The sequence below is a fragment of the Rutidosis leptorrhynchoides genome, chromosome 4 (assembly GCF_046630445.1).
Source record: "Rutidosis leptorrhynchoides isolate AG116_Rl617_1_P2 chromosome 4, CSIRO_AGI_Rlap_v1, whole genome shotgun sequence".
In the NCBI taxonomy this organism is placed as follows: domain Eukaryota; kingdom Viridiplantae; phylum Streptophyta; class Magnoliopsida; order Asterales; family Asteraceae; genus Rutidosis; species Rutidosis leptorrhynchoides.
In genome coordinates this window covers 84177904-84200122 of record NC_092336.1, presented here as the reverse complement: position 1 = coordinate 84200122, position 22219 = coordinate 84177904, and the positions used below count along the sequence as shown (strand labels likewise).

The window sequence follows — 22219 nt, the reverse complement described above, 5'->3', positions numbered from 1 at the left end:
TAGTTGAGTGGTAAAAAGACTCAGTTATTTGTGAGCATGTATCATTGAAAAAATAGGTGCATGTTTAAATTCTGAGGGGAGTTTTCTCCAAAGGTTGTGCCTCTGATATCCTTTGAGTGGTAAATGAGAGGATTCGATGCCAATATATATATATATATATATATATATATATATATATATATATATATATATATATATATATATATATATATATATATATATATATATATATATATATATATATATAAGATCTAATATTTGGTTGAGTTACAAAGAAATAGATCGAACGACATCAGCCCTTTGAGGGTGGGTTGGTGGGCTTTCAAAGGCAACACAAAGTCAGTGTGTCTCTGTTGGTCTACACGTTTTAGGGATCACATGATCTGTTTGAACCTAGAATGCGTTCTACTCATCGATACAATAAAACCAATTCAAACTACAAACTAATTACCAAAAAACCAACAAAACATAACAGTAAGCAACCAGTATACTTAGGTGAATTATTCGGTTTTAAAGTATTATTTTGAGAGCCAATAACCGAGTCAAATTTGACAAAACCAAACCTATCACTAAGTCAGTTTACATGGATCACCAACGGAGCAATAGACCACCACCAGAGCAACATACCTCCACCAAACCACCAGCGGAGCAATATACCACCACCAGATCAATAGACAACCACTAGACTACCGAACCACCAATAGACCATTAGACCCCCAATGGACCACCATTGAACAACCGAACTACCACTTGTCCACCCGTGGGCAACTGTACCACCACCGAACAACCAAACCACCATCGGACCACCACTAGACAACCACACCACCATGAGAGATTTAACGGACCTCTACTAATGCACCATCGGACAACCAATACAACCACTGAACCACCATCAGATCAACGACCACCACCGCTGAATCACCAATTGACCATTACTGGACCAACAGACCACTAACGAAAAATAGAAGCACCACCAGACCACTACCAAACCACCATCGGACTGCCATTAATCCAAAAGTAAAGAGACCCTAACTAATATGTTGTCAATGACCCAAATTAGTATGCTATTAGTTTACATATATATTAGTGGTACAATTGTGAATATACTATTAAATGTAAATGAAAATATTTAGGAGTGACTTTGATTTCACTTAGCAGCCAAATACACTATTTTGACGTTACTTTTCGTGGGAGACGCTCATAGACAGTCCAAGAAATCTTGTCTGTCGATATTTTATCTACATAATATTACGGAGTACAATATTAGAAAATCAAACTTTAATAAACATAAATATGGTTAAATCTAAAATGATCGAGACAACCGTCACAATGAATTTATTTTTGTACCGTTGCAATAAATCTAAAAATAGTTAAAAAAAGGTCAACGATTAAACAATAGTAAAAAACGTTAAAAACTTTTAAAAATGGTCGACATTAATTTTAACCAACGTTGACTATATATATATATATATGTGTATATATATATATATGTGTATATATATATATATGTATATATATATATATATATATATATATATATATATATATATATATATATATATATATATGAACTAAGAGTGGGAGAGAACCCATAGAACTCACATATTGACCTCTAATCTACACAGATTAAACTTCAATCTGCACACAAATTTACCTTCAATCTGCATACACATTAAAAAAAGTTTTTTTATTTTTTTTTTCAATCTGCTCACAGACTAAAAAAATATTTAATTCTCAAAAAAATAAAATTCAGGATTTTTTTTCTATTTTTTTTAATTCCACGTCATCGCAGACTGACTGCCACGTCAGCGCAGACTGACACGTGACAGTCAGTCTGCGCTGACGTAGAATTAAAAAAAAAAATTCGGAACGATTTTTTTTCAAAAAATAGGTACATGTGTATTCATATGTTGTGAGTTCTCTAAATTCTCTTCAACTCTTAGTTCTCTGTGGTTCCTCTCCACACACACACACACACACACACACACACACACATATATATATATATATATATATATATATATATAGTATAAACATAAACATAATTTCAAATTAAAGTCATTTATTCAAATTAAACATAGATATTTGCCTGTAATTTTATATAGTCATCAATGTCTATGTTTGAAATATATATAGAAAGTCAATGTTAGTCAACATCCGTCTTGACCCGTCCCGACCCTGTCTTTACCGTTGCAATGCTCCAAGGTCCTGATCGTATCGACTTTGTCTCGCGTCTTTTACGACCTTGGTTGGGAGTAGTGGTTGTGTATTACTCTGTACGAATTGAGGAAAAACTGTAAAATTAACAAAAAAAATACATGTGATAGTCATTTTTTTTTTCTTTCTTAGTGAGTTTTTTGTTGGAGATAGTAGATTTGATACCAAGAAAATACTATATTTAAAAATACCAAAATTTAATATCGACCTATGTTGTTAGAGTTTGGTTTAATTTATGAAAATTTAGTGGGAGAAATATAAATCCCGCTAAAACAGTTTATAGAATTCAAAATCCCTAAAATTTTCCCCAAATTTCGTATCCATCATTTTAAGTTTTTATCCCACAAAATTTTCATCTCAAAAAATATCAACCAAGTCAACACCATTTTTTCATATTTAATTTTCAGTATCATTCACTATCACCTACTCACCCCCAAATTTCAAACCGATATCATATTTTCACTAATTAGGGTTTTTAAAATCTTTTGTGATTGTATATATCTTCCCATATGAACATTCAAGTTGATTCAGAAAACGTGGAGAGTCAACTAGGAGCTTTAAATTCATACATTTATTGATTGATTTTAATGGCTAAAAAACAAGAAATGAAGTTATGATTGTTGATGAAGAAGTCGAATTGAAAAAAAAGAAAAGAAAAAGAAGACCAGTGAGAAGTTAATAATCAAGAAGAGAATGATACTGAAACCCTAATACCTAATCTCCTTCCCTGAAAACAGTACCTCATCTTAAGCGCACCTCTCCGTTTATTATGGTAATTATGTTATTCGTCTTGTTTACACTCGTATTATGCAAGTGTATATACAGACAGTTTATTTTTGTGATAGTTATAATCGTTGGACATTTTATTAATTTCACAATAATTTATTGGTTATTATGTTGAATCGTAGTTTTGAATATGAGCTTTTGAATTGCAAGTGATATATGCTCCTATATGTATAAATTTTGTATCTTTATATAGTCTTGTTTGTAGTCTAATTACTATCATTATTTTGTTGTATTATTTCAGTTCAATTGATTAAATTGATGTATAATGTTTCTATCTAACTGCTTGCAGTTCGTTCAGTTTTTGTTTGTATTAGAGTTCCTATTTTGTATTGACCTTATTACTATCATCTTATAACTTTAAATATTTGTAATCATGCTATTATACATTTAATTACTGGATCGTTACCACTAGTTATTTGTGATTCATTCTTTCTTGGCTTAATTGATTTGCAAATTTGTTGATAGATTGTTAATAGATTTGGTGTTTTATGTAATGATTGCTACAACAAGACTTTTGATATCTAATCTGCGTGATGTGTGTGTGTGTGTGTGTGTTTGATTCTTAAATAGAACGTGGGATGTTTACAATAGTTGATCATACGTATGATGCGGTTGTGGTTGGAGCTGGAGGTGCTGGTCTTCGAGCTACGATAGGGTTGTCTGAACATGGTTTTAATACCGCCTGCATTACTAGGCTGTTTCCAACACGTTCTCACACTGTTGCAGCTCAGGTTTGTGTCATTTCACACTAATTGGTTATATTGCCTGCAGATAGCTATGTTATCTTATGATAAATTGGTTTTACTACTTTTGCAACTTTAGTGCATGAGTTGATATTGAGATTGTAGGTTCTAGAAACCCCCTCTTGACGGTGGACCCTTCAAAAGATGATTGATAACTGTTAGGGCTGTGCATGGTACGGGGCCGGACCAAACTAACTCAGTTCCGTTCCATCCCGAGTCCCATTTTATAGGTAAAAGTCGGACCAAGAACCGGGCCATATAATATTGATTCGATTCTCGTAAATTCAATCCAGTTATGAAAAAATAACTGTCCTGTTTCATAATAATATGAAAATATATAATATAAAAAAACGTATATGAAATAAATAAATTTAAATCAAATGATAAAAATACATAAACATTTGTAAAGTATTATTCATACATATTAGTAAACTAACATTGTTATGTTTGCTTTACAAATATTAACATAGGACTAACTAAGGTTTGGATTTAAAAATATATACATCCAAATTGTATAAATCACTTCCTGATTTGAGCATACGAATTAATCATAACATATAATTCAAGTTTGGTTGAGTTTTGTTTTAGTGGTTATTAGTTTTAGTTAGTTTAGTTCAAGCTTTAGTCGAGTTTGATTATGGTGGGGTTTAAGTTTTTTAGGTTCATTTAGTTAAGTTTCAAAATTCTGGAATTAGCGACTTGAATTACCGGATGCACTATTATCACGACTCAAAACATCGAACATGTTCTCAGTTACTAGACCAACGATTTAGAACTTTATAATAATCAAAGCATAAGAAGAAAATCTAATAATTTTGGTAGGAAGAAAATCTAATATTTTTGGTGGAAACAAAATATATCTAAAGTTATATTTCAAAACTAAATGAAAATGCTGGTTGGTTATAACTTAAAAGTCAGAGTCAAGATTCAAGTTGAAAGAAAAGAAGATGAGAGAGGAAGGAAACAAGTTGAAACCGGTCACAAAGTAGGCCGTAAGTTGCTTAAATCTGCTGTGACTTTTTGAATTTTATTAAAGTTTTTTGTGGAGAAGATAAGAGAGAGAGAGAGAGAGAGAGAGAGAGAGAGAGAGAGAGAGAGAGAAGTTACTCTGTACGTTGCTTAAATCTGTACTCCATCTATTTTCTAGGCATATTATATACCATTATTTATATTTAAATATATATTATAATTATTAAATTATATTATATTTTTATTTATATTTATATTTATATATTTTTATATATAATACCAGCCCTGTACTTACTGACAGCTATAAGAGATTCACTTTAGATTAATTTCTTTTACTTTTGGCAAATGACAATAAAAGTTCCTAAAGTTTAACAAAATCAAAATAACATGAACATACTTGATATATTATACATATATATTGAAAATAATTAGTTATATTAGAAAAGTCAACAAAAGTCAACATCCGAGTACTCCTCCGAGTTCTCCCCGAGTCGCCGATTACTCCTCAAAAACCTCCGGCCGAGTACTCCCCGAGTCGCGAGTTTTACAACCTTGTTTATAACTGAGGTTTGCACCTCTATTTATAGTAAAAATTCTATGGCGGTGGAATGGCGTGAACGGAGAAGGTTGGCGGCCGTCATCGTCATCAACTTTGTGATACGAATCAAGTTGGATTTTATTAATGAAAAAAAGAAACACGTAATAAAAAGAAAACAAATATCCTACAGTTCGAGATTGTAGGCTCTCCCAAAGACCTAATGTCTTAATACTTCAATAATTCTCCCCCTAAACAGCTCCGCTCTACCCTATTTATCATCATCTCCAACTTGATCAACAAGTAACTTTATTTATGGAAACACAATCATACATTCTTAATGACAGGAAGATATAATACTTGCTAAATAAACTAACTACTAATTTGTCATTCACCCCCTTGGCTTATTTTCAATTTCCATCCAGCCCTTCAATTTGCTTGGGTCGACGACGATAAATCTGACCCGTTTTTTTATTCGTATCATTACTGATGTGCAGCGAGGTGTATATAAAATAGTTATTATTTTACTAGGAAAAACTATTAAATACGATACAATTTTACACAAGATATTTATTTATTTATAGAATGGATATACTTAAACCTTGCTACAACACTTATAGGCAGTGTACCTAATCGTACAGTAGTGTAGTTTTTAGTAAGTCCGGTTCGTTCCACAGGGAAATCTTTAAACAAAGCTCAACGCTATATTAGTTTACTTTTATAAAAATACAAATATATATATAGGTAATATTATTATTATAAAGGGGGGGGTTTTACCGTTTAATGACCAGTTTGTCGATTTTAAAACTTTAGTCGCAGTTAAAACCTAATGTAAAATATAAAATAAATACAAGACTTAAATTAAAGCGTAAAGTAAATAACGATAATGAAATTGCGAATAATAAAATTGCGATAATTAAAAAGTACAATAATTAAAAGTGCGATTAAATAACAATAAATAAAAGTGCGATAATTAGAAGTGCAATTAAATATAAAATAAAGGAAATTAAATATGAAATAAAAGAATTATGCTTATTTAAACTTCCGTAATCATGATGTTTGACGTGTTGATTTTAGTTTTATGCCCATGGGTTAATTGTCCTTTGTCCTGGATTATTTAATATGTCCGTCTGGTTTTTGTCCATAACAGTCCATCAGTCATAAATATAAATTGCAAGTGTCCTTGTCAAATTATTATTATACCCGAAGATAAATATTCCAACTAATTGGGGATTCGAATTGTAACAAGGTTTTAATACTTTGTTTAATGAATACACCAGGTTATCGACTGCGTGTAAACCAAGGTTTTACTACTTTGTTAACAATTACACCAATTACCCTTGAATGTAATTTCACCCCTGTTTTAATTATTCTAGTGGCTATTAATCCATTCCCGTGTCCGGTTAAATGAACGATTATTCGTACATATAAATACCCCGCCCATCGTGTCCGATCGAGTGTATATGGTAATTTATAGGGACGCCCAATTGTAAATCTTATATATTAACATTAACAAACTTTCATTTAGTTAAACAAATATAAAGCCCATTAATAGCCCATAGTCTAATTTCCACAAGTGTCGTTCTTTTGTCCAAACCCCAATTATGGTACAAAGCCCAATTACCCAATTTTAGTAATTAGCCCAACATCATGATTACTTCGTTTTAAATAAGCATAATAATAACTTAGCTACGAGACATTAATATAAAAAGGTTGAACATAACTTACAATGATTAAAAATAGCGTAGCGTTACACGGACAGAATTTCGACTTACACCTTTACAACATTTGCTAACATACCCTTATTATTAGGATTTAAAATTAAAATTAAAATATAAATTATATATATATATATATCGTTTATATTGAGAGAGATTAAAATTATATGTTTAAAACTCGGCAGAAAACTGGCTTTATATAGGACCTGACCAATATTTTCACTCCATGCGACTCGCATGGATTTGTGCCTCTGGCCATGCGAGTCGCATGGCCACCCTGGATCCAGCCAAATTGCTTTGTTTTCTTCTTGCCGACGTAATATAATAATAATAATATATATAATATATAATTATATATAAATATATATATATTATATTATATTCTTGTGCATAGTAGACTAGATATTTTTGGTCCGTTGCGTCGGGCGTTTCTTCTTGGCTCAGGTCCCGGTTCCGGATTTTCGGACGTCTTCGCGTATTATTTTATATCGTGTACTTTGCGTCTTGTAACTTGTACTCTTGTCATTTTGAGACGTTCCTCATCAATATTTCGAACCTTTTTAGTTGTATCTTGTACTTTTTAGCTCTTTGGACCTTTTTGTCTTCAATTTGTCGCATCTGTCTTTTGTCTTCACTTTTTAATATTTAAACGAATATTGCTTGTAAATCGAACAATACCAACTAAAATCTTGTCTTTCTTGGGGAATAATGCTATGAAATATATGTTCGTTTTTAGCATTATCAAATATTCCCACACTTGAGCGTTGCTTGTCCTCAAGCAATATTGTCTTGAAATACTAGAATCACTTCTTTATTCTTCATACTTTGTACATCAGTGATTTCTATACGGCGGTATAAACAATGGTAATAACGATATGGTTTACAGTCCCACATGACTATAAAAATTTAGATCCATTAAGGAAATTGGATCTTTATGAAAACATTTGATCTTTTGAAATCTAGTTTTTACCCTAGATAAGTTTTCCGGAATAACCCTTTACCGGTGTTTGCAAAATATTTTTGTGGGTTTGGTGGGTTTCAGATTTGAAAATTTTAGCTCAAAACTTGCGGTTTTGTGTCACCCACTTGCTAACCTTGTATTTGGAAAGCAACACGTCCAGTTTACTTGTCCCGTATATTACCTTTCGGTAAACTACCGTCCGGTTGTAAAGGAAAGCGTTGAACAAGCAACTGTTAAGGCAATGTCCCGTGACATGCTTTTGATTATGGTCTACAACGTGTCGGACGCAATTACTATCCTTGGTAGGAGCAATAGTAAAAGCTCACCCTTATAATTTTTCGGTCTGGCACAAGGTCCTGTCTTTGACCATGCTATGCAACCACCGTTCTTACGGTTGACACCCGATTTAGTTCAGGTGACCTAATGAATTCCAGGTGAATTCCTAGGATTTTACGTTCAATGGTAATGAACGCATTGAAAATAGGGTTTTCAGAAAACAAATCGGTTTGTATTTTTGATCAAAATATTTTCTCGTTCAAGCTCGAGTTTAGATATCATTGAATTCCATGAGTTTGTAATTCTCAATCTTTAAGGTCAATCTCTAGGATTGAGTAATATCAGTCTTAAAAGCTGATTTTTAATCTTTAAGGAGATTATCCTTTCTGGGAATCTGATTCATTAGTCTTATCCAGCTAATTTGCATGGTGCCTCCCCATTGTACGAGATAAATCCTTCTCATGGTTAGGATAAATCTGACCACTTGGCGACCCTGTTTAATGCTGAGGTCCGTGGATTTCCTGCTGATTTTAGTGATGACTTTTCTAGATTTTTCGTCAACCTACAGCTGGTCTGGACGACAACTTCATGACCTAAATCAAGAAGCGCGTGTCTTTTTCGGAAGACTTTACTTCCTTTTAATGATGGAATTGATTCATCGTGTAGATCCATCTCTTCTTTTCTTTCATTGGGTAAAACAGTTTAGTTTAGTCCAAAGCAAAAGTATTTTCAGTTATTTGTTACAGATATATGTGACATATGTTTAAAATAATTTGGTAAATTTTCCCACACTTGGCTTTTATTTTCCTTTTTATCGTCCTCTATTCCATTTTAAATGAATTTTAACATTTTAGTTTGTTTCTCAATTTATGTCCTTTCCGAGGTAACAATAATTTCGGTGTTAAAACCTAGTTTTATCGTTCATAAATATGTATAAACATGATTTGAATTCATTTAATTGAAAATTTTGAAAAATTTACTAGAATTGGGTAGTTAGTATATAAGACTAGGGCTGTTCTTTTTTTATCAGAGAGCACTAGATTCTAATACAACTACTGCTTTACTAGTATTTTTAATGGTAACCAAGTATTTAATATAAAAATTTTAAAATCCGAAAGAATTTAACCCCTTCCCACACTTAAGATCTTGCAATGCCCTCATTTGCAAGAAATCAGTAACAATTTAAATTATTGAGGGTGATTTGTGTGAAAATGATTAAATTTTTACCAAAGTTTCCAAATATATTGGCGTTTGTTTGCTGAATGATAAATGGTGCACATCATTTGTTCATTCCGTCTTGTTGCTATTTCACATATATTTTTCATCTTGTCGTCAAAATTTGTTGCTTTTGCTGAACTTAATGCCAGTCTTTGAAAATGCGTTGTTTTACCCTGTTTTGTGCATAAAAGAGAATACATACAATACAAATATAATCATACATGCAATTTGAAATGGAACTTTGGCATCCCACTTTCAAACTATAAGAAAAATATTAGTACACAATAATAATAAAATATCAAACATTACATAAACGTAATAAAATGTTAAGTGTTTAAAATAAAAATAAAAATTACCAACTTATCTCTACTGATCAGGAGGTGGGTTAGGAGGAAAATTAGGATATGGATCCCAATTCATGTTCGCGTCCGGGTTCCATGGCTGATTATAGGTGAACTGGTATGCTGCGTCATAATCATATGAATCATAGGGTGGTCTCATTTCTGGCTGATGTGCGGGATAGTATGCGGGTCGGGTCGGATAATACATCTCGCCAGGCTGCAACTGGCTTATAATTTGGCGCTGATGATAATCCCATCGGCCATGCTCTCGTTGCCGGGAATGCTCGTAGTCATTCCGACGTTGCCATGCCTCGTACTGCATATGCCTATCATAGTTCGTCATGTATTCATCCTCCATACGAACGCCTAAATCAAGAGCAGTCTCCCGAACAACTCCTATAATGTTGTTCGCCTCTTCCATTTCATCATCCGAACCTCTTTCTACCTGTCGCTGAGGTCCCTCGTATCGATATACCCGACCACGTCTCATCAATAATACCCTTGCACCGTGATAAAGGTTTGAACTTATAGTTTCACCTCCGTCCTCTATTTCGTTCATTGGACCCCCTTGGTGCTTATCCACACCTAAATACTCTCCAATGAGAGTAATGAAAATACCACCACCTATAATACTCCCCGATTTCATCCCCGAAACTACATTAGCGAGATAATAACCAACACAATAGGGAATGTTAACGAAACTCCTCGGGTCTCTAATACACTTGAGGTAGAACAAATCGTTTACGGTCAATTTCTCCTTATTTCTTCCCCTTTGTGTAATTGTGTTTGCTAAGAATCTATGAATCACCCGGAGTTCAGCTCTGTCTATATCTAAGTATGTATGATTTCCACTGGCGTGAAATTCATTAAAGTGGGACATACGCCTCCAGATGGCGTTAATATCAAATTCCCTATCTACCCTTTCTCCTTGGGCAATCAGGCTATTACAGTCGGGGCTCAAAAGTTCAGCAGGGGTGTAAATCTGTAAGGCCCTAGCTAAATCTATCATGGACATTCTGTACATGCGTCCACCTAACAGAAATCTAATAAAGCTTCTATCATCTATCCTCCTAACATCACTGTTTAACTTAATAGTACTAAGTAATTCTATACACCATTCCCTATATATGGTTCTACGAATGGAAAATAGGCGCATCCAATCGTTAAACTGAGAATTACCATACCTTTGCATCAATAATTCCCGAATCGGTTCGGCAAGGTCAACTGTTTCCAAAGGTACCCAGTCAATTGCCCTTGGCATTTCAACAACCTTAAAGTAGAGAATGTGCATGTTCTTTTGATAATCTGGATACTCTATCCAACATCGATCAAATCTCAGATTTGGGTGTAACTGATCTTCATTAATGTCTAAGCTCAGAATCCTTTGATGTGGAGCGAATTGACGAAACTGATTCATGAATAATTGATCTTGATCGTGATATGGAATATGTTGCTCCTCCTGTTCTTCTTCTTCTTGTTGCATATGTTGTTCTTGTTCATGAAACATTTCCGGTTCGGGCTCTGGTTGCCTGGACGATGATGCTCCTGAACCTCCAGTATCGGCTTTCTGTAAAACACATTAAACACAAAAATTGTGCATCCAAATATGCATTAGTGTTAGCAAAATAATAACTTGAAACAATTATGATGACATGTTCAATTCATAACACATTTTATACACATTTTCTTAACAATAACAATTCTACACTTTTACATACGAAAATGTGTACAATGTTTTATCACATTTAAACTCTTAAACATGTCAGCAATAATTATTATAACAATTAAACACTTGTTACATTGCATTCAAATCAAACTAGTGCTCATTTTCATATTTTTGTCAAGTCTACACTTTGTCAAATAAGCATATACGAAAAATGTACATCAAGTTCATAAGCATTTATCTCAAATAACATTCCAAAATAATCACTACTAGCAATGAAACAAGTTTCAAATGGCCTTTATATCAAATTATCCAAGTTCATGAATTTTTAGACTTAAAAAGTCCACTTTAATTCTCAAAAACATGTTTAGGCTCAAAGTTTGGATCAATTAACTACCTAAACATGTTACACTACTTAATTGAGCAACAATTCATGACAAAAATCGGCCATAACCTGTTTATATCAAAAAGCCCCAAATTGCTCAAGAACACAAACCCTAGATTCTTAAAAATTTGAAGTTTTTAGCTTCAATTCATGTTAAATAGCTTCTATCTAGGATATACATGCATAATATAACAACAATTTAGCTCTAATTACACCTAAATTTAACAAAATCAAAATATAAATTTTCTAGCTCAAGAACACAAAAATTCGAATTTAAAGAGATTAGGGGTGAAATCTTTACCTTTCTCCTGAAGGGGTTGAGACTACTGAATCTAGGCATGATTGTTGTGAAGTTTTGCAAGAAATTTGGTGAAAAATGATGAATTTTTGAGAGTGTTTTGGAGAGTTTTCGTGTTTGTGTATGTGTGTTATTGTGAAAAAGAGCAGGCCGACTGGAATTTTGATCCTGGCCAGTTTTTATTAGCCATGCGAGTCGCATGGTTTCATGCCCATCCCCATGCGACTCGCATGGGGTTAAATTCCAGGTATTTTTTTTTTTTTTTTTTTTTTTTTTTATAAAATCTTATACTTTTAAAACATAAATAAATAAAATTTTAAAAATTTTGTTTCTTTTTAGGACGAGGTCGTTTCGGGACGATGCCCTAGTCTGTCCCTCGACAAAATTTTAAAATTTTGTTATTTTCAAGCGATTGTTTTAAAAGCTTAGATTTTTGGATTTTTTAATTTTTTTGGCATACTTTAAATCAAAAAGATTAAAAATAATGATAATAAAAGTTCTCGTTCCTCCCTCGGGTAAAGCAATTTCGGTTCAAAGACCTAGTCTTCAACTTACGATGAATTTTAAAAATCATATTCTTAACTTAATGAGATAAAGTAAATTTTTGTTTTTAAATTCACACAACTTAAATATAAAATTCAAAATTAATATTAAAAATTCACACCAAACTTAAAATTTGAAATGCATAAAATTAAAATTTTATATTTTAAAAATTAAAAATTCACACCAAACTTATATTAATTTTTTTTTTCAAATATTTACAATTTTAAATATATTGTTTTTACAAAGTTTACAATATTAACTTAAGATTTAAATATTAATTTTAAAAACATGGTAAAAATAAATTTAAAAATCTTTTTGTCTTTTTATCCCACTTTAATCAATCAAATATTATCAAAAATATGCGCCCCTCTTTTCGGTAAAGTAATTTCGGTTCCAAGACCTAATTTAACTTATGACGAATTTTTGAAATATTTTGGGTTGATTGTTTAAAGATATTTATACCTTAAGAATAAACGTTAAATTTCGCAGTGATGTAATAAATTTTTGAATGATATCAATAATTTCGGTCGCCAAACCTAATTTTATTTAATATCAATTTAATACTTTTTAGCGAACAAATTAGCGTTTATTATCATTATCAAAAGGTTAAAAATAAAAATAAAAATAAAAACTGTACAGACATACCTGTGAAATAGATTTCTTAGTTATATGATCTATTATATTCATAAGATAGTCGGTTTAATTGGTTTTCCATGGCTGCATAGGCGTAACCTCGAGCATTCATTGTCTTTTCTTCTAAACATATGAACAGTCCGTCTCTGCATAAAGTAACAAATTCGGTATTTGAATAGGTTTGATTATTTGAACATTTACCTCCATGTGACCATTTTCCGCATTTGTGACATCTTTCTAGGTGTCGTGCTCTTCTTTTCGCTGCGGATTTTGATTTTCCTTTACCAAATTGTAACTTATTATCTTCGCATCTGGATCCTTTTCTAACTCCGTCCATTCTTTCTCTGATTACTGATACTAATTCGCTCGGTAGTATGTCATTATTTCTTTTAGTGATCAAAGCGTGTAGCATTAGACCATGGTTTAGTTCACAGGCAGTCTTCATATCGTAAAAACCTAAAAAAAATAAAAATTCAGAATGGGGGGAGAAGACTAGTTCTTTAGGGTCTGCTAGGGAAAGACCATACGTGTTCCATTTTCGAGAACTACACGAAAACAGACAATCTAACTCTAACAGAAATACATATTATCCTTTAAAGACTTGATTCTCCCCACACTTAGTTAGCTGTGGTGTCGAAATTGTGATTAACTTCGTTGTCGACTTCCATCGGACCATGTATGTAATGTTTAACTCTGTGACCATTAACTTTAAATTCAATCCCATTTGAATTTATCAATTCTATCGTTCCGTATGGGAAAACTCTTTTGACTATGAATGGTCCAGACCATCTTGATTTCAATTTTCCAGGAAATAGCTTGAATCGTGAATTGAAAAGAAGAACTCTGTCTCCTTCTTTAAATTCTTTTGAACTTCTGATTCTTTTATCATGCCATTTCTTCGTTCTTTCTTTATAGATTAACGAATTTTCGTATGCTTCATGTCTTAATTCTTCTAATTCGTTTAGTTGACTTAATCGTAGACGTCCGGCTTCATGTAAATCAAGATTACATGTCTTCAAAGCCCAAAATGCTTTGTGTTCAATTTCTACTGGAAGATGACATGCTTTTCCATAAACAAGTCTAAAAGGTGTGGTTCCAATTGGAGTTTTGTAGGCTGTTCTAAAAGCCCAGAGTGCATCCTCCAATTTAATGGACCATTCCTTCGGATTTGATCCTACGGTTTTCTCTAGAATACGTTTTAAGGCTCGGTTGGTATTTTCAACTTGTCCACTTGTTTGTGGATGATATGCGGTGGAGATTTTATGAGTTACTCCATATCTTTTAAGAACTTTCTCAAGTTGATTATTACAGAAATGAGTACCCCGATCACTTATTAAAGCTTTCGGTGTTCCAAACCTTGCAAAAAGACGTTTTAAAAAGTTGACTACAACTCGTGCATCGTTAGTTGGGAGAGCTTGTGCTTCCGCCCATTTAGATACATAATCAATGGCTACGAGTATATATAGATTATTATGAGATTTTGGAAATGGACCCATAAAGTCAATACCCCAAATGTCAAATACTTCACATACTTGGATGACATTTTGTGGCATTTCATCACGTTGACTTATTTTTCCGGCCCTTTGACATGCATCACAGGATTTGCAAAGAAGGTGTGCGTCTTTGTAAATTGTAGGCCAATAGAATCCAGCTTCATAAACTTTTCTTGCTGTTAGTTGAGGCCCATAATGCCCTCCTGTTGGTCCTGTGTGACAATGGTTTAAAATTTTACTAGCTTCATCTCCAAATACACATCGGCGTATTATTCCATCGGGACAACTTTTAAACAGATGTGGATCTTCCCAGAAATAGTGTTTTATATCACTGAAGAATTTCTTTCGTCTTTGGTACGATAATCCTTTTTCAAGGAATCCACAAACTAAGTAGTTTGCATAGTCTGCAAACCATGGGATTTCTTTATAATCTATCTTCAATAGATATTCATCAGGAAAGTTGTCTTTTATGGCCGATTCATTCAGAACTTCTAATTCGGGATTTTCAAGACGAGAAAGATGATCAGCGGCGAGATTTTCTGCTCCTCTTTTATCTCGGATTTCAATATCAAACTCTTGTAAGAGTAAGATCCAACGGATTAATCTTGGTTTAGCATCTTGTTTTGAAAATAGGTATCTAAGAGCAGAATGGTCGGTATAGACCACCGTTTTTGCTAGAACGAGATATGATCGAAATTTGTCAAAAGCAAAGACAATAGCAAGGAGTTCTTTTTCAGTAGTTGTATAGTTCGTTTGTGCTCCTTGTAATGTCTTACTAGCATAATATATAGGTTGAAATCGTTTTTCAATCCTTTGTCCTAAAACGGCTCCCATTGCAAAATCACTTGCATCGCACATTAGTTCAAATGGTAGATTCCAATTTGGTGTTATCATGATCGGTGCATTAGTGAGTTTTTCTTTAAGAATATTAAAAGATTTGATACACTCATCTGAAAAGATGAATGGCGCATCCTTTTCTAGGAGTTTATTCATAGGAGTGGCAATTTTTGAAAAATCTTTTATGAAACGTCGGTAAAAACCGGCATGCCCTAGAAAACTCCTAACTCCTCTAACATTGGTGGGATGTGGAAGTTTAGCAATTACATCTACTTTAGCTCTATCCACTTCAATTCCTTCTTTTGAAATTTTATGTCCAAGAACGATGCCTTCTTTAACCATGAAATGGCATTTCTCCCAATTAAGTACTAGATTTGATTTTTCGCATCTAATTAGCATTCGTTCCAGATTAACTAGACATGATTTAAATGTATCACCGAAGACTGAAAAGTCATCCATGAATACTTCCATGCATTCTTCTATCATGTCGTGAAAAATCGCCATCATACACCTTTGAAAGGTTGCAGGGGCGTTACAAAGTCCAAATGGCATGCGTTTGTAAGCAAAAGTACCATAAGGGCACGTGAATGTGGTTTTCTCTTGATCTTCGGGTGCTATTGGAATTTGAAAATATCCGGAAAATCCATCTAGAAAACAATAGTAACTATTTCCGGCTAATCTTTCCAACATTTGATCTATGAAAGGCAAGGGAAAGTGATCTTTTCTGGTGGCGTCATTTAATTTTCTATAATCAATACATACACGCCATCCTGTTACAGTCCGAGTAGGAATAAGCTCATTTTTCTCATTTGTGATGACAGTCATGCCACCCTTCTTAGGCACGCATTGAACTGGGCTTACCCATGGACTATCAGAGATTGGATATATCAAACCTGCATCTAGCAGTTTAATAATCTCTTTCTTAACTACATCTTGCATATTAGGATTTAGTCTTCGTTGGCGTTGCACATATGTTTTATGACCTTCTTCCATAAGGATTTTATGTGTGCAATACGAAGGACTTATTCCTTTAATATCATGAATCTTCCATGCAATGGCTGGTTTATGAGCTTTCAACACAGAAATGAGTTGTGATTTTTCATTTTCAGTAAGAGAAGACGATATTATTACAGGTAATTCAGATTCACCATGTAAATAAGCGTATTCCAAATGGTTTGGAAGTGGCTTTAACTCTAATTTCGGAGGTTCTTCTATCGATGATTTATATCGATATCTGTCTTCTTCTTTTAGCATTTGAATTTCTTCTGTTGTTGGTTCATATCCATTAGCTATAAGTGTAGCTAACATTTCAGCTTCATCAATTGGTTCATTAACTTCTCCTAAAGAACATTCTCCTGTTCCTTGTAATTCTGGAAATTCTTCTAACAATTCTGCATGTGCATCTATAGTTTGAATATAATAACATGTATCATCTGCAGATTGTGGTTGTTGCATGGCTCTATCAACTGAAAAGGTAACACTCTCATCCTCTATACTTAGGGTCAGTTTCTTACCGAACACGTCTATCATTGCTTTAGCCGTGTTTAAGAATGGTCTTCCTAATATGAGAGGGACTTGAGAATCTTCTTCCATGTCCAAAACAACAAAATCTGCTGGAAATACTAAAGTACCAACTTTAACTAGCATGTTCTCCATTATCCCTCTAGGATATTTTATTGATCTATCGGCTAGTTGTATGCTTATTCTGGTTGGTTTTAATTCTCCAAGGTCTAGTTTAGCGTATAGTGAATACGGCATTAGATTTATACTAGCACCTAAGTCTGCCAATGCTTCTATTGAACTAAGACTACCCAGAAAACATGGAATTGTGAAACTTCCTGGATCAGATAATTTTTCTGGTATCTTATTCAACAGCACTGCTGAACAATTAGCATTCATAGTAACAGCCGAAAGTTCTTCCATTTTCTTTCTATTTGAGATTAGATCTTTCAAGAATTTAGCATATCTTGGCATTCCTGAAATCACATCAATGAAAGGAAGATTTACATTTATCTGTTTAAACATATCCAAGAATTTGGATTGCTCGGCTTCAAGTTTTTCTTTCTTCATTTTACTCGGGTAAGGAAGTGGTGGTTGGTATGGTTTAACATAAGGTTTAGCCTTAACTGTGTTATCTTCATTATCCTTTTCAACTACCGGTTCTTTTTCCTTTTCTTGCTCGGATTGTGGTTCTTGTGGAGTAGGAATGGTTTTATCAGAAGTTACAGGTATTTCCGGTGGTTTAAGTGTTGTGCCACTTCTTGTGGTAATAGCTTTAGCTGTTTCATTCCGGGGGTTAGCATTTGTATCACTAGGTAGACTTCCCGGTTTTCTTTCACCTATTAACCTTGCTAGGTTACTTACTTCTTGTTCCAGATTTTGAATAGAAGCTTGTTGATTTCTAAATGCTTGAGCATTTTGTTCATTTGTTTGTTTTTGAGATGTGAAAAACTGCGTTTGAGTTTCAACTAGCTTCGTCATCATATCTTCTAAATTCGGCTTTTTATCATCGGTTTGTTGTGGTGGTTTGTTTTGAAAATTCGGTCTTTGCTGATTGTAAGTATTATTGGATACTTGTTGATTGCTAAGACCTTGTTGGTTGTTGTATGGAATATTTCGGTTATAATTCTGGTTTTGATTGTAAATCGGTCTTGGCGGTTGATAATTATTCTGATAATTATTTCCAGGCCTTTGGTTTATGTATGAAATATTCTCTCTTTGTTCCATTGTTAATTCAATACTGAGACAATCTTTTGTCAAATGTGGTCCTCCACACTGCTCACAACTAATTCGTATAGCATGAATATCTTTAGTCATCTTTTCCATTCGTCTCTCGAAAGCATCTATCTTTGCGGAAATGGAATCTAAGTCATGGCTAGAATCGGCTCTAGCTGCTTTAGATGATCTAATGATATCTTTTTCTTGGTGCCACTCATGTGAGTGGGAAGCAGTATTATCAATAATTTTGTAAGCATCAGTTTCGGTTTTCTTCATAATAGAACCACCAGCTGCTATATCTATGTCTTTTCTTGTAGTGATGTCGCATCCTTGGTAGAATATTTGTACTATTTGACAGGTGTCTAAACCATGTTGCGGACATCCTCTTAATAACTTTCCATATCTTGTCCACGCCTCATATAGAGTTTCATTTGGCTTTTGTGTGAACGTAACAATTTCTGCTTGAAGTCTTACGGCTTTAGATGCAGGAAAGAATTGTTTAAGAAATTTGTCAATTAAAACGTCCCATGTATCAATCGCCCCTTCAGGTAACGATTCCAACCAATCTTTGGCTTCTCCCTTTAAAGTCCAGGGAAATAACATGAGATATATCTGTTCATCCTCCACTTCTCGGATTTTAAATAGTGTGCAGATCCTATTAAAGGTACGTAGATGTTCATTTGGATCTTCCTTCGGCGCACCACTAAATTGGCATTGATTAGTCACCATGTGTAGAATTTGTCCTTTGATTTCATAATCTGGCGCATTAATGTCTGGATGAGTAATTGCGTGACCTTGGCCAGTGCGTTTAGCTCTCATTCGGTCTTCCATACTTAAAGGTTCCAGATTCTCCATAATTGAATTTGTTGAATCGGAATCACTAGATGATTCTGATTTAATGGTTCGTTCCTCAACAATCTCTGTTTGAATGATTGGTGGTTCCGGAGGAAAGTTTAATGGTTCAGGATCTACGAACCGTTCCTGAATATTTTCCGGATTCTCAATTGTGAGGTTGGGTTCAAAAAATGGATTATCGGAAATTTGAACTGAAGTACTTGGTCGACTGGATGACGATTCTAAAGAAAAATCAACGGCGGTTATATTTGTTAAACGATGTCTTGATCGAGTTACAGGTGGTGAACGTACAAAAGGCGATGAACGTCTTGCTCGGTGCATTCACTGAATATCCTATTAGTTTTTAAAAGGAAAGAAAAATTATAATAAGTTATCCAATCAATAGACTTTTCTGATTTTGCCCACGTTTCGAATAGCCAAAAGATGCAGCAGAGGGGCAGGATTCGTTTGGTCTCAATATAATTGAGGACTGTTTGGCTCCAATAACCCGGTCCACGTACAAATCCAACTATTACTACGAACCAGAAAATTTTGATGTCTATCAATTTAACCACTTAAAATAAATTTTCGTAATTTTAAGAAATTTAGATAAGAAGTAGAAAAAATTCTAAGTCCTAAAAACTAGAATGGCGAGAAATAAGAGAGAAAAAGAGTTCGTCGAAAAAGGTCGAAAAAGAAAAAATGGTTGAAAAATAAAAGGTGACGGAAAAATAAAAAAAACTTATCAAAACTTAAAAATATTTAACTAATTTAACCTTATTACTACAACTAACTTAAAATTATAATCGCAAATTGAAATTACTAATTGGAATGATAATTGGTACATAGTAAAAGGTCTAAAAATATTAAAGCTTACAAGGAAAAACTAAATCTCAAATGGAAATAACTTAAAAAGAAACTAAAACTTAAAAAGGCGTCGCAAAATTCTAAAGCACCTAAATCTTAGTCTAAAGAAAAAGCACTTAAGGAATTCTACGGCAAAGCCTAAAAATCTAGGAGTAAAAATAACTATAGCAAAAACTAAGTTTAAAATTAAATATGAGCTAAAAATACAAATATTACGCTACAACGATTAAAAAGGTACAAAATATAAAAGTTATAAAAAGTTATAAAAATATTAGATTTTATAAAAATATTATTTTTATATTTTATAATAAAAGTATTAAGTTTATAATAAATAAAACTAGTTTAAAAGTAATATAAATAAAATAAAGTAAAAACTTAATTATAATAATAATAATAAGATTAGGGTTTAATAATAATAATTAATAATAATATATTATACTCCGTAATAAATGCGTTTTTAGGGTTCGGTGTGGTCTTGTCAGACCCCTCATGCGAGTCGCATGAAATAAGCCGGTGGGTCATGCGAGTCGCATGGATACCCTGAACTGGTTCAATTGGACTGGTTCAAATGACAGGTCACGTAATATTTATTATTTATTTATATTTTTCTGTTTTATATTTAAAAGATAAATATATATATAATTAAAATAAAACTTAATTTTAAAAACTAAAAATGTACTTAAAATACTTTATAATTTTGTAAAAATAAAAGAAAAACTTAAAAATATATTTAAAATACTCTTTTTTTTTTCGATTTTAAAAGCTTTTTTTTTTTTTATATTTTTTAATTTTTAAACAAAAATATAAATTTTACAAAAACTAATTATAACTTAAAAATTAAAAATATGGCGTTTCGCTTCGGCGAATTTCCCCGGCAGCGGCGCCAAAAATACTTGATGTGCAGCGAGGTGTATATAAAATAGTTATTATTTTACTAGGAAAAACTATTAAATACGATACAATTTTACACAAGATATTTATTTATTTATAGAATGGATATACTTAAACCTTGCTACAACACTTATAGGCAGTGTACCTAATCGTACAGTAGTGTAGTTTTTAGTAAGTCCGGTTCGTTCCACAGGGAAATCTTTAAACAAAGCTCAACGCTATATTAGTTTACTTTTATAAAAATACAAATATATATATAGGTAATATTATTATTATAAAGGGGGGGGTTTTACCGTTTAATGACCGGTTTGTCGATTTTAAAACTTTAGTCGCAGTTAAAACCTAATGTAAAATATAAAATAAATACAAGACTTAAATTAAAGCGTAAAGTAAATAACGATAATGAAATTGCGAATAATAAAATTGCGATAATTAAAAAGTACAATAATTAAAAGTGCGATTAAATAACAATAAATAAAAGTGCGATAATTAGAAGTGCAATTAAATATAAAATAAAGGAAATTAAATATGAAATAAAAGAATTATGCTTATTTAAACTTCCGTAATCATGATGTTTGACGTGTTGATTTTAGTTTTATGCCCATGGGTTAATTGTCCTTTGTCCTGGATTATTTAATATGTCCGTCTGGTTTTTGTCCATAACAGTCCATCAGTCATAAATATAAATTGCAAGTGTCCTTGTCAAATTATTATTATACCTGAAGATAAATATTCCAACTAATTGGGGATTCGAATTGTAACAAGGTTTTAATACTTTGTTTAATGAATACACCAGGTTATCGACTGCGTGTAAACCAAGGTTTTACTACTTTGTTAACAATTACACCAATTACCCTTGAATGTAATTTCACCCCTGTTTTAATTATTCTAGTGGCTATTAATCCATTCCCGTGTCCGGTTAAATGAACGATTATTCGTACATATAAATACCCCGCCCATCGTGTCCGATCGAGTGTATATGGTAATTTATAGGGACGCCCAATTGTAAATCTTATATATTAACATTAACAAACTTTCATTTAGTTAAACAAATATAAAGCCCATTAATAGCCCATAGTCTAATTTCCACAAGTGTCGTTCTTTTGTCCAAACCCCAATTATGGTACAAAGCCCAATTACCCAATTTTAGTAATTAGCCCAACATCATGATTACTTCGTTTTAAATAAGCATAATAATAACTTAGCTACGAGACATTAATATAAAAAGGTTGAACATAACTTACAATGATTAAAAATAGCGTAGCGTTACACGGACAGAATTTCGACTTACAC

At 32.8% G+C, this 22219-nt stretch overlaps 1 protein-coding gene across 4 annotated transcripts in view; it reads left to right on the top strand.

Annotated features, from left to right (window-relative positions):
- The first annotated feature begins 2618 nt into the window (after positions 1-2618).
- Positions 2619-22219, top strand: part of LOC139844349 (uncharacterized) — a 42147-nt gene continuing 22546 nt past the window's right edge. For 3 of the 4 annotated variants that reach the window (XM_071834568.1, XM_071834567.1, XM_071834569.1), the window contains exons 1-2: positions 2619-2989; positions 3574-3734. In XM_071834568.1, the coding sequence (XP_071690669.1) occupies positions 3582-3734 (153 nt within the window). In that variant the 5' untranslated portion in view covers positions 2619-2989; positions 3574-3581. Of the gene's footprint in view, positions 2990-3573; positions 3735-3851; positions 3977-22219 lie in introns of all 4 variants that reach the window. The other variant, XM_071834570.1, reaches the window with a different exon arrangement.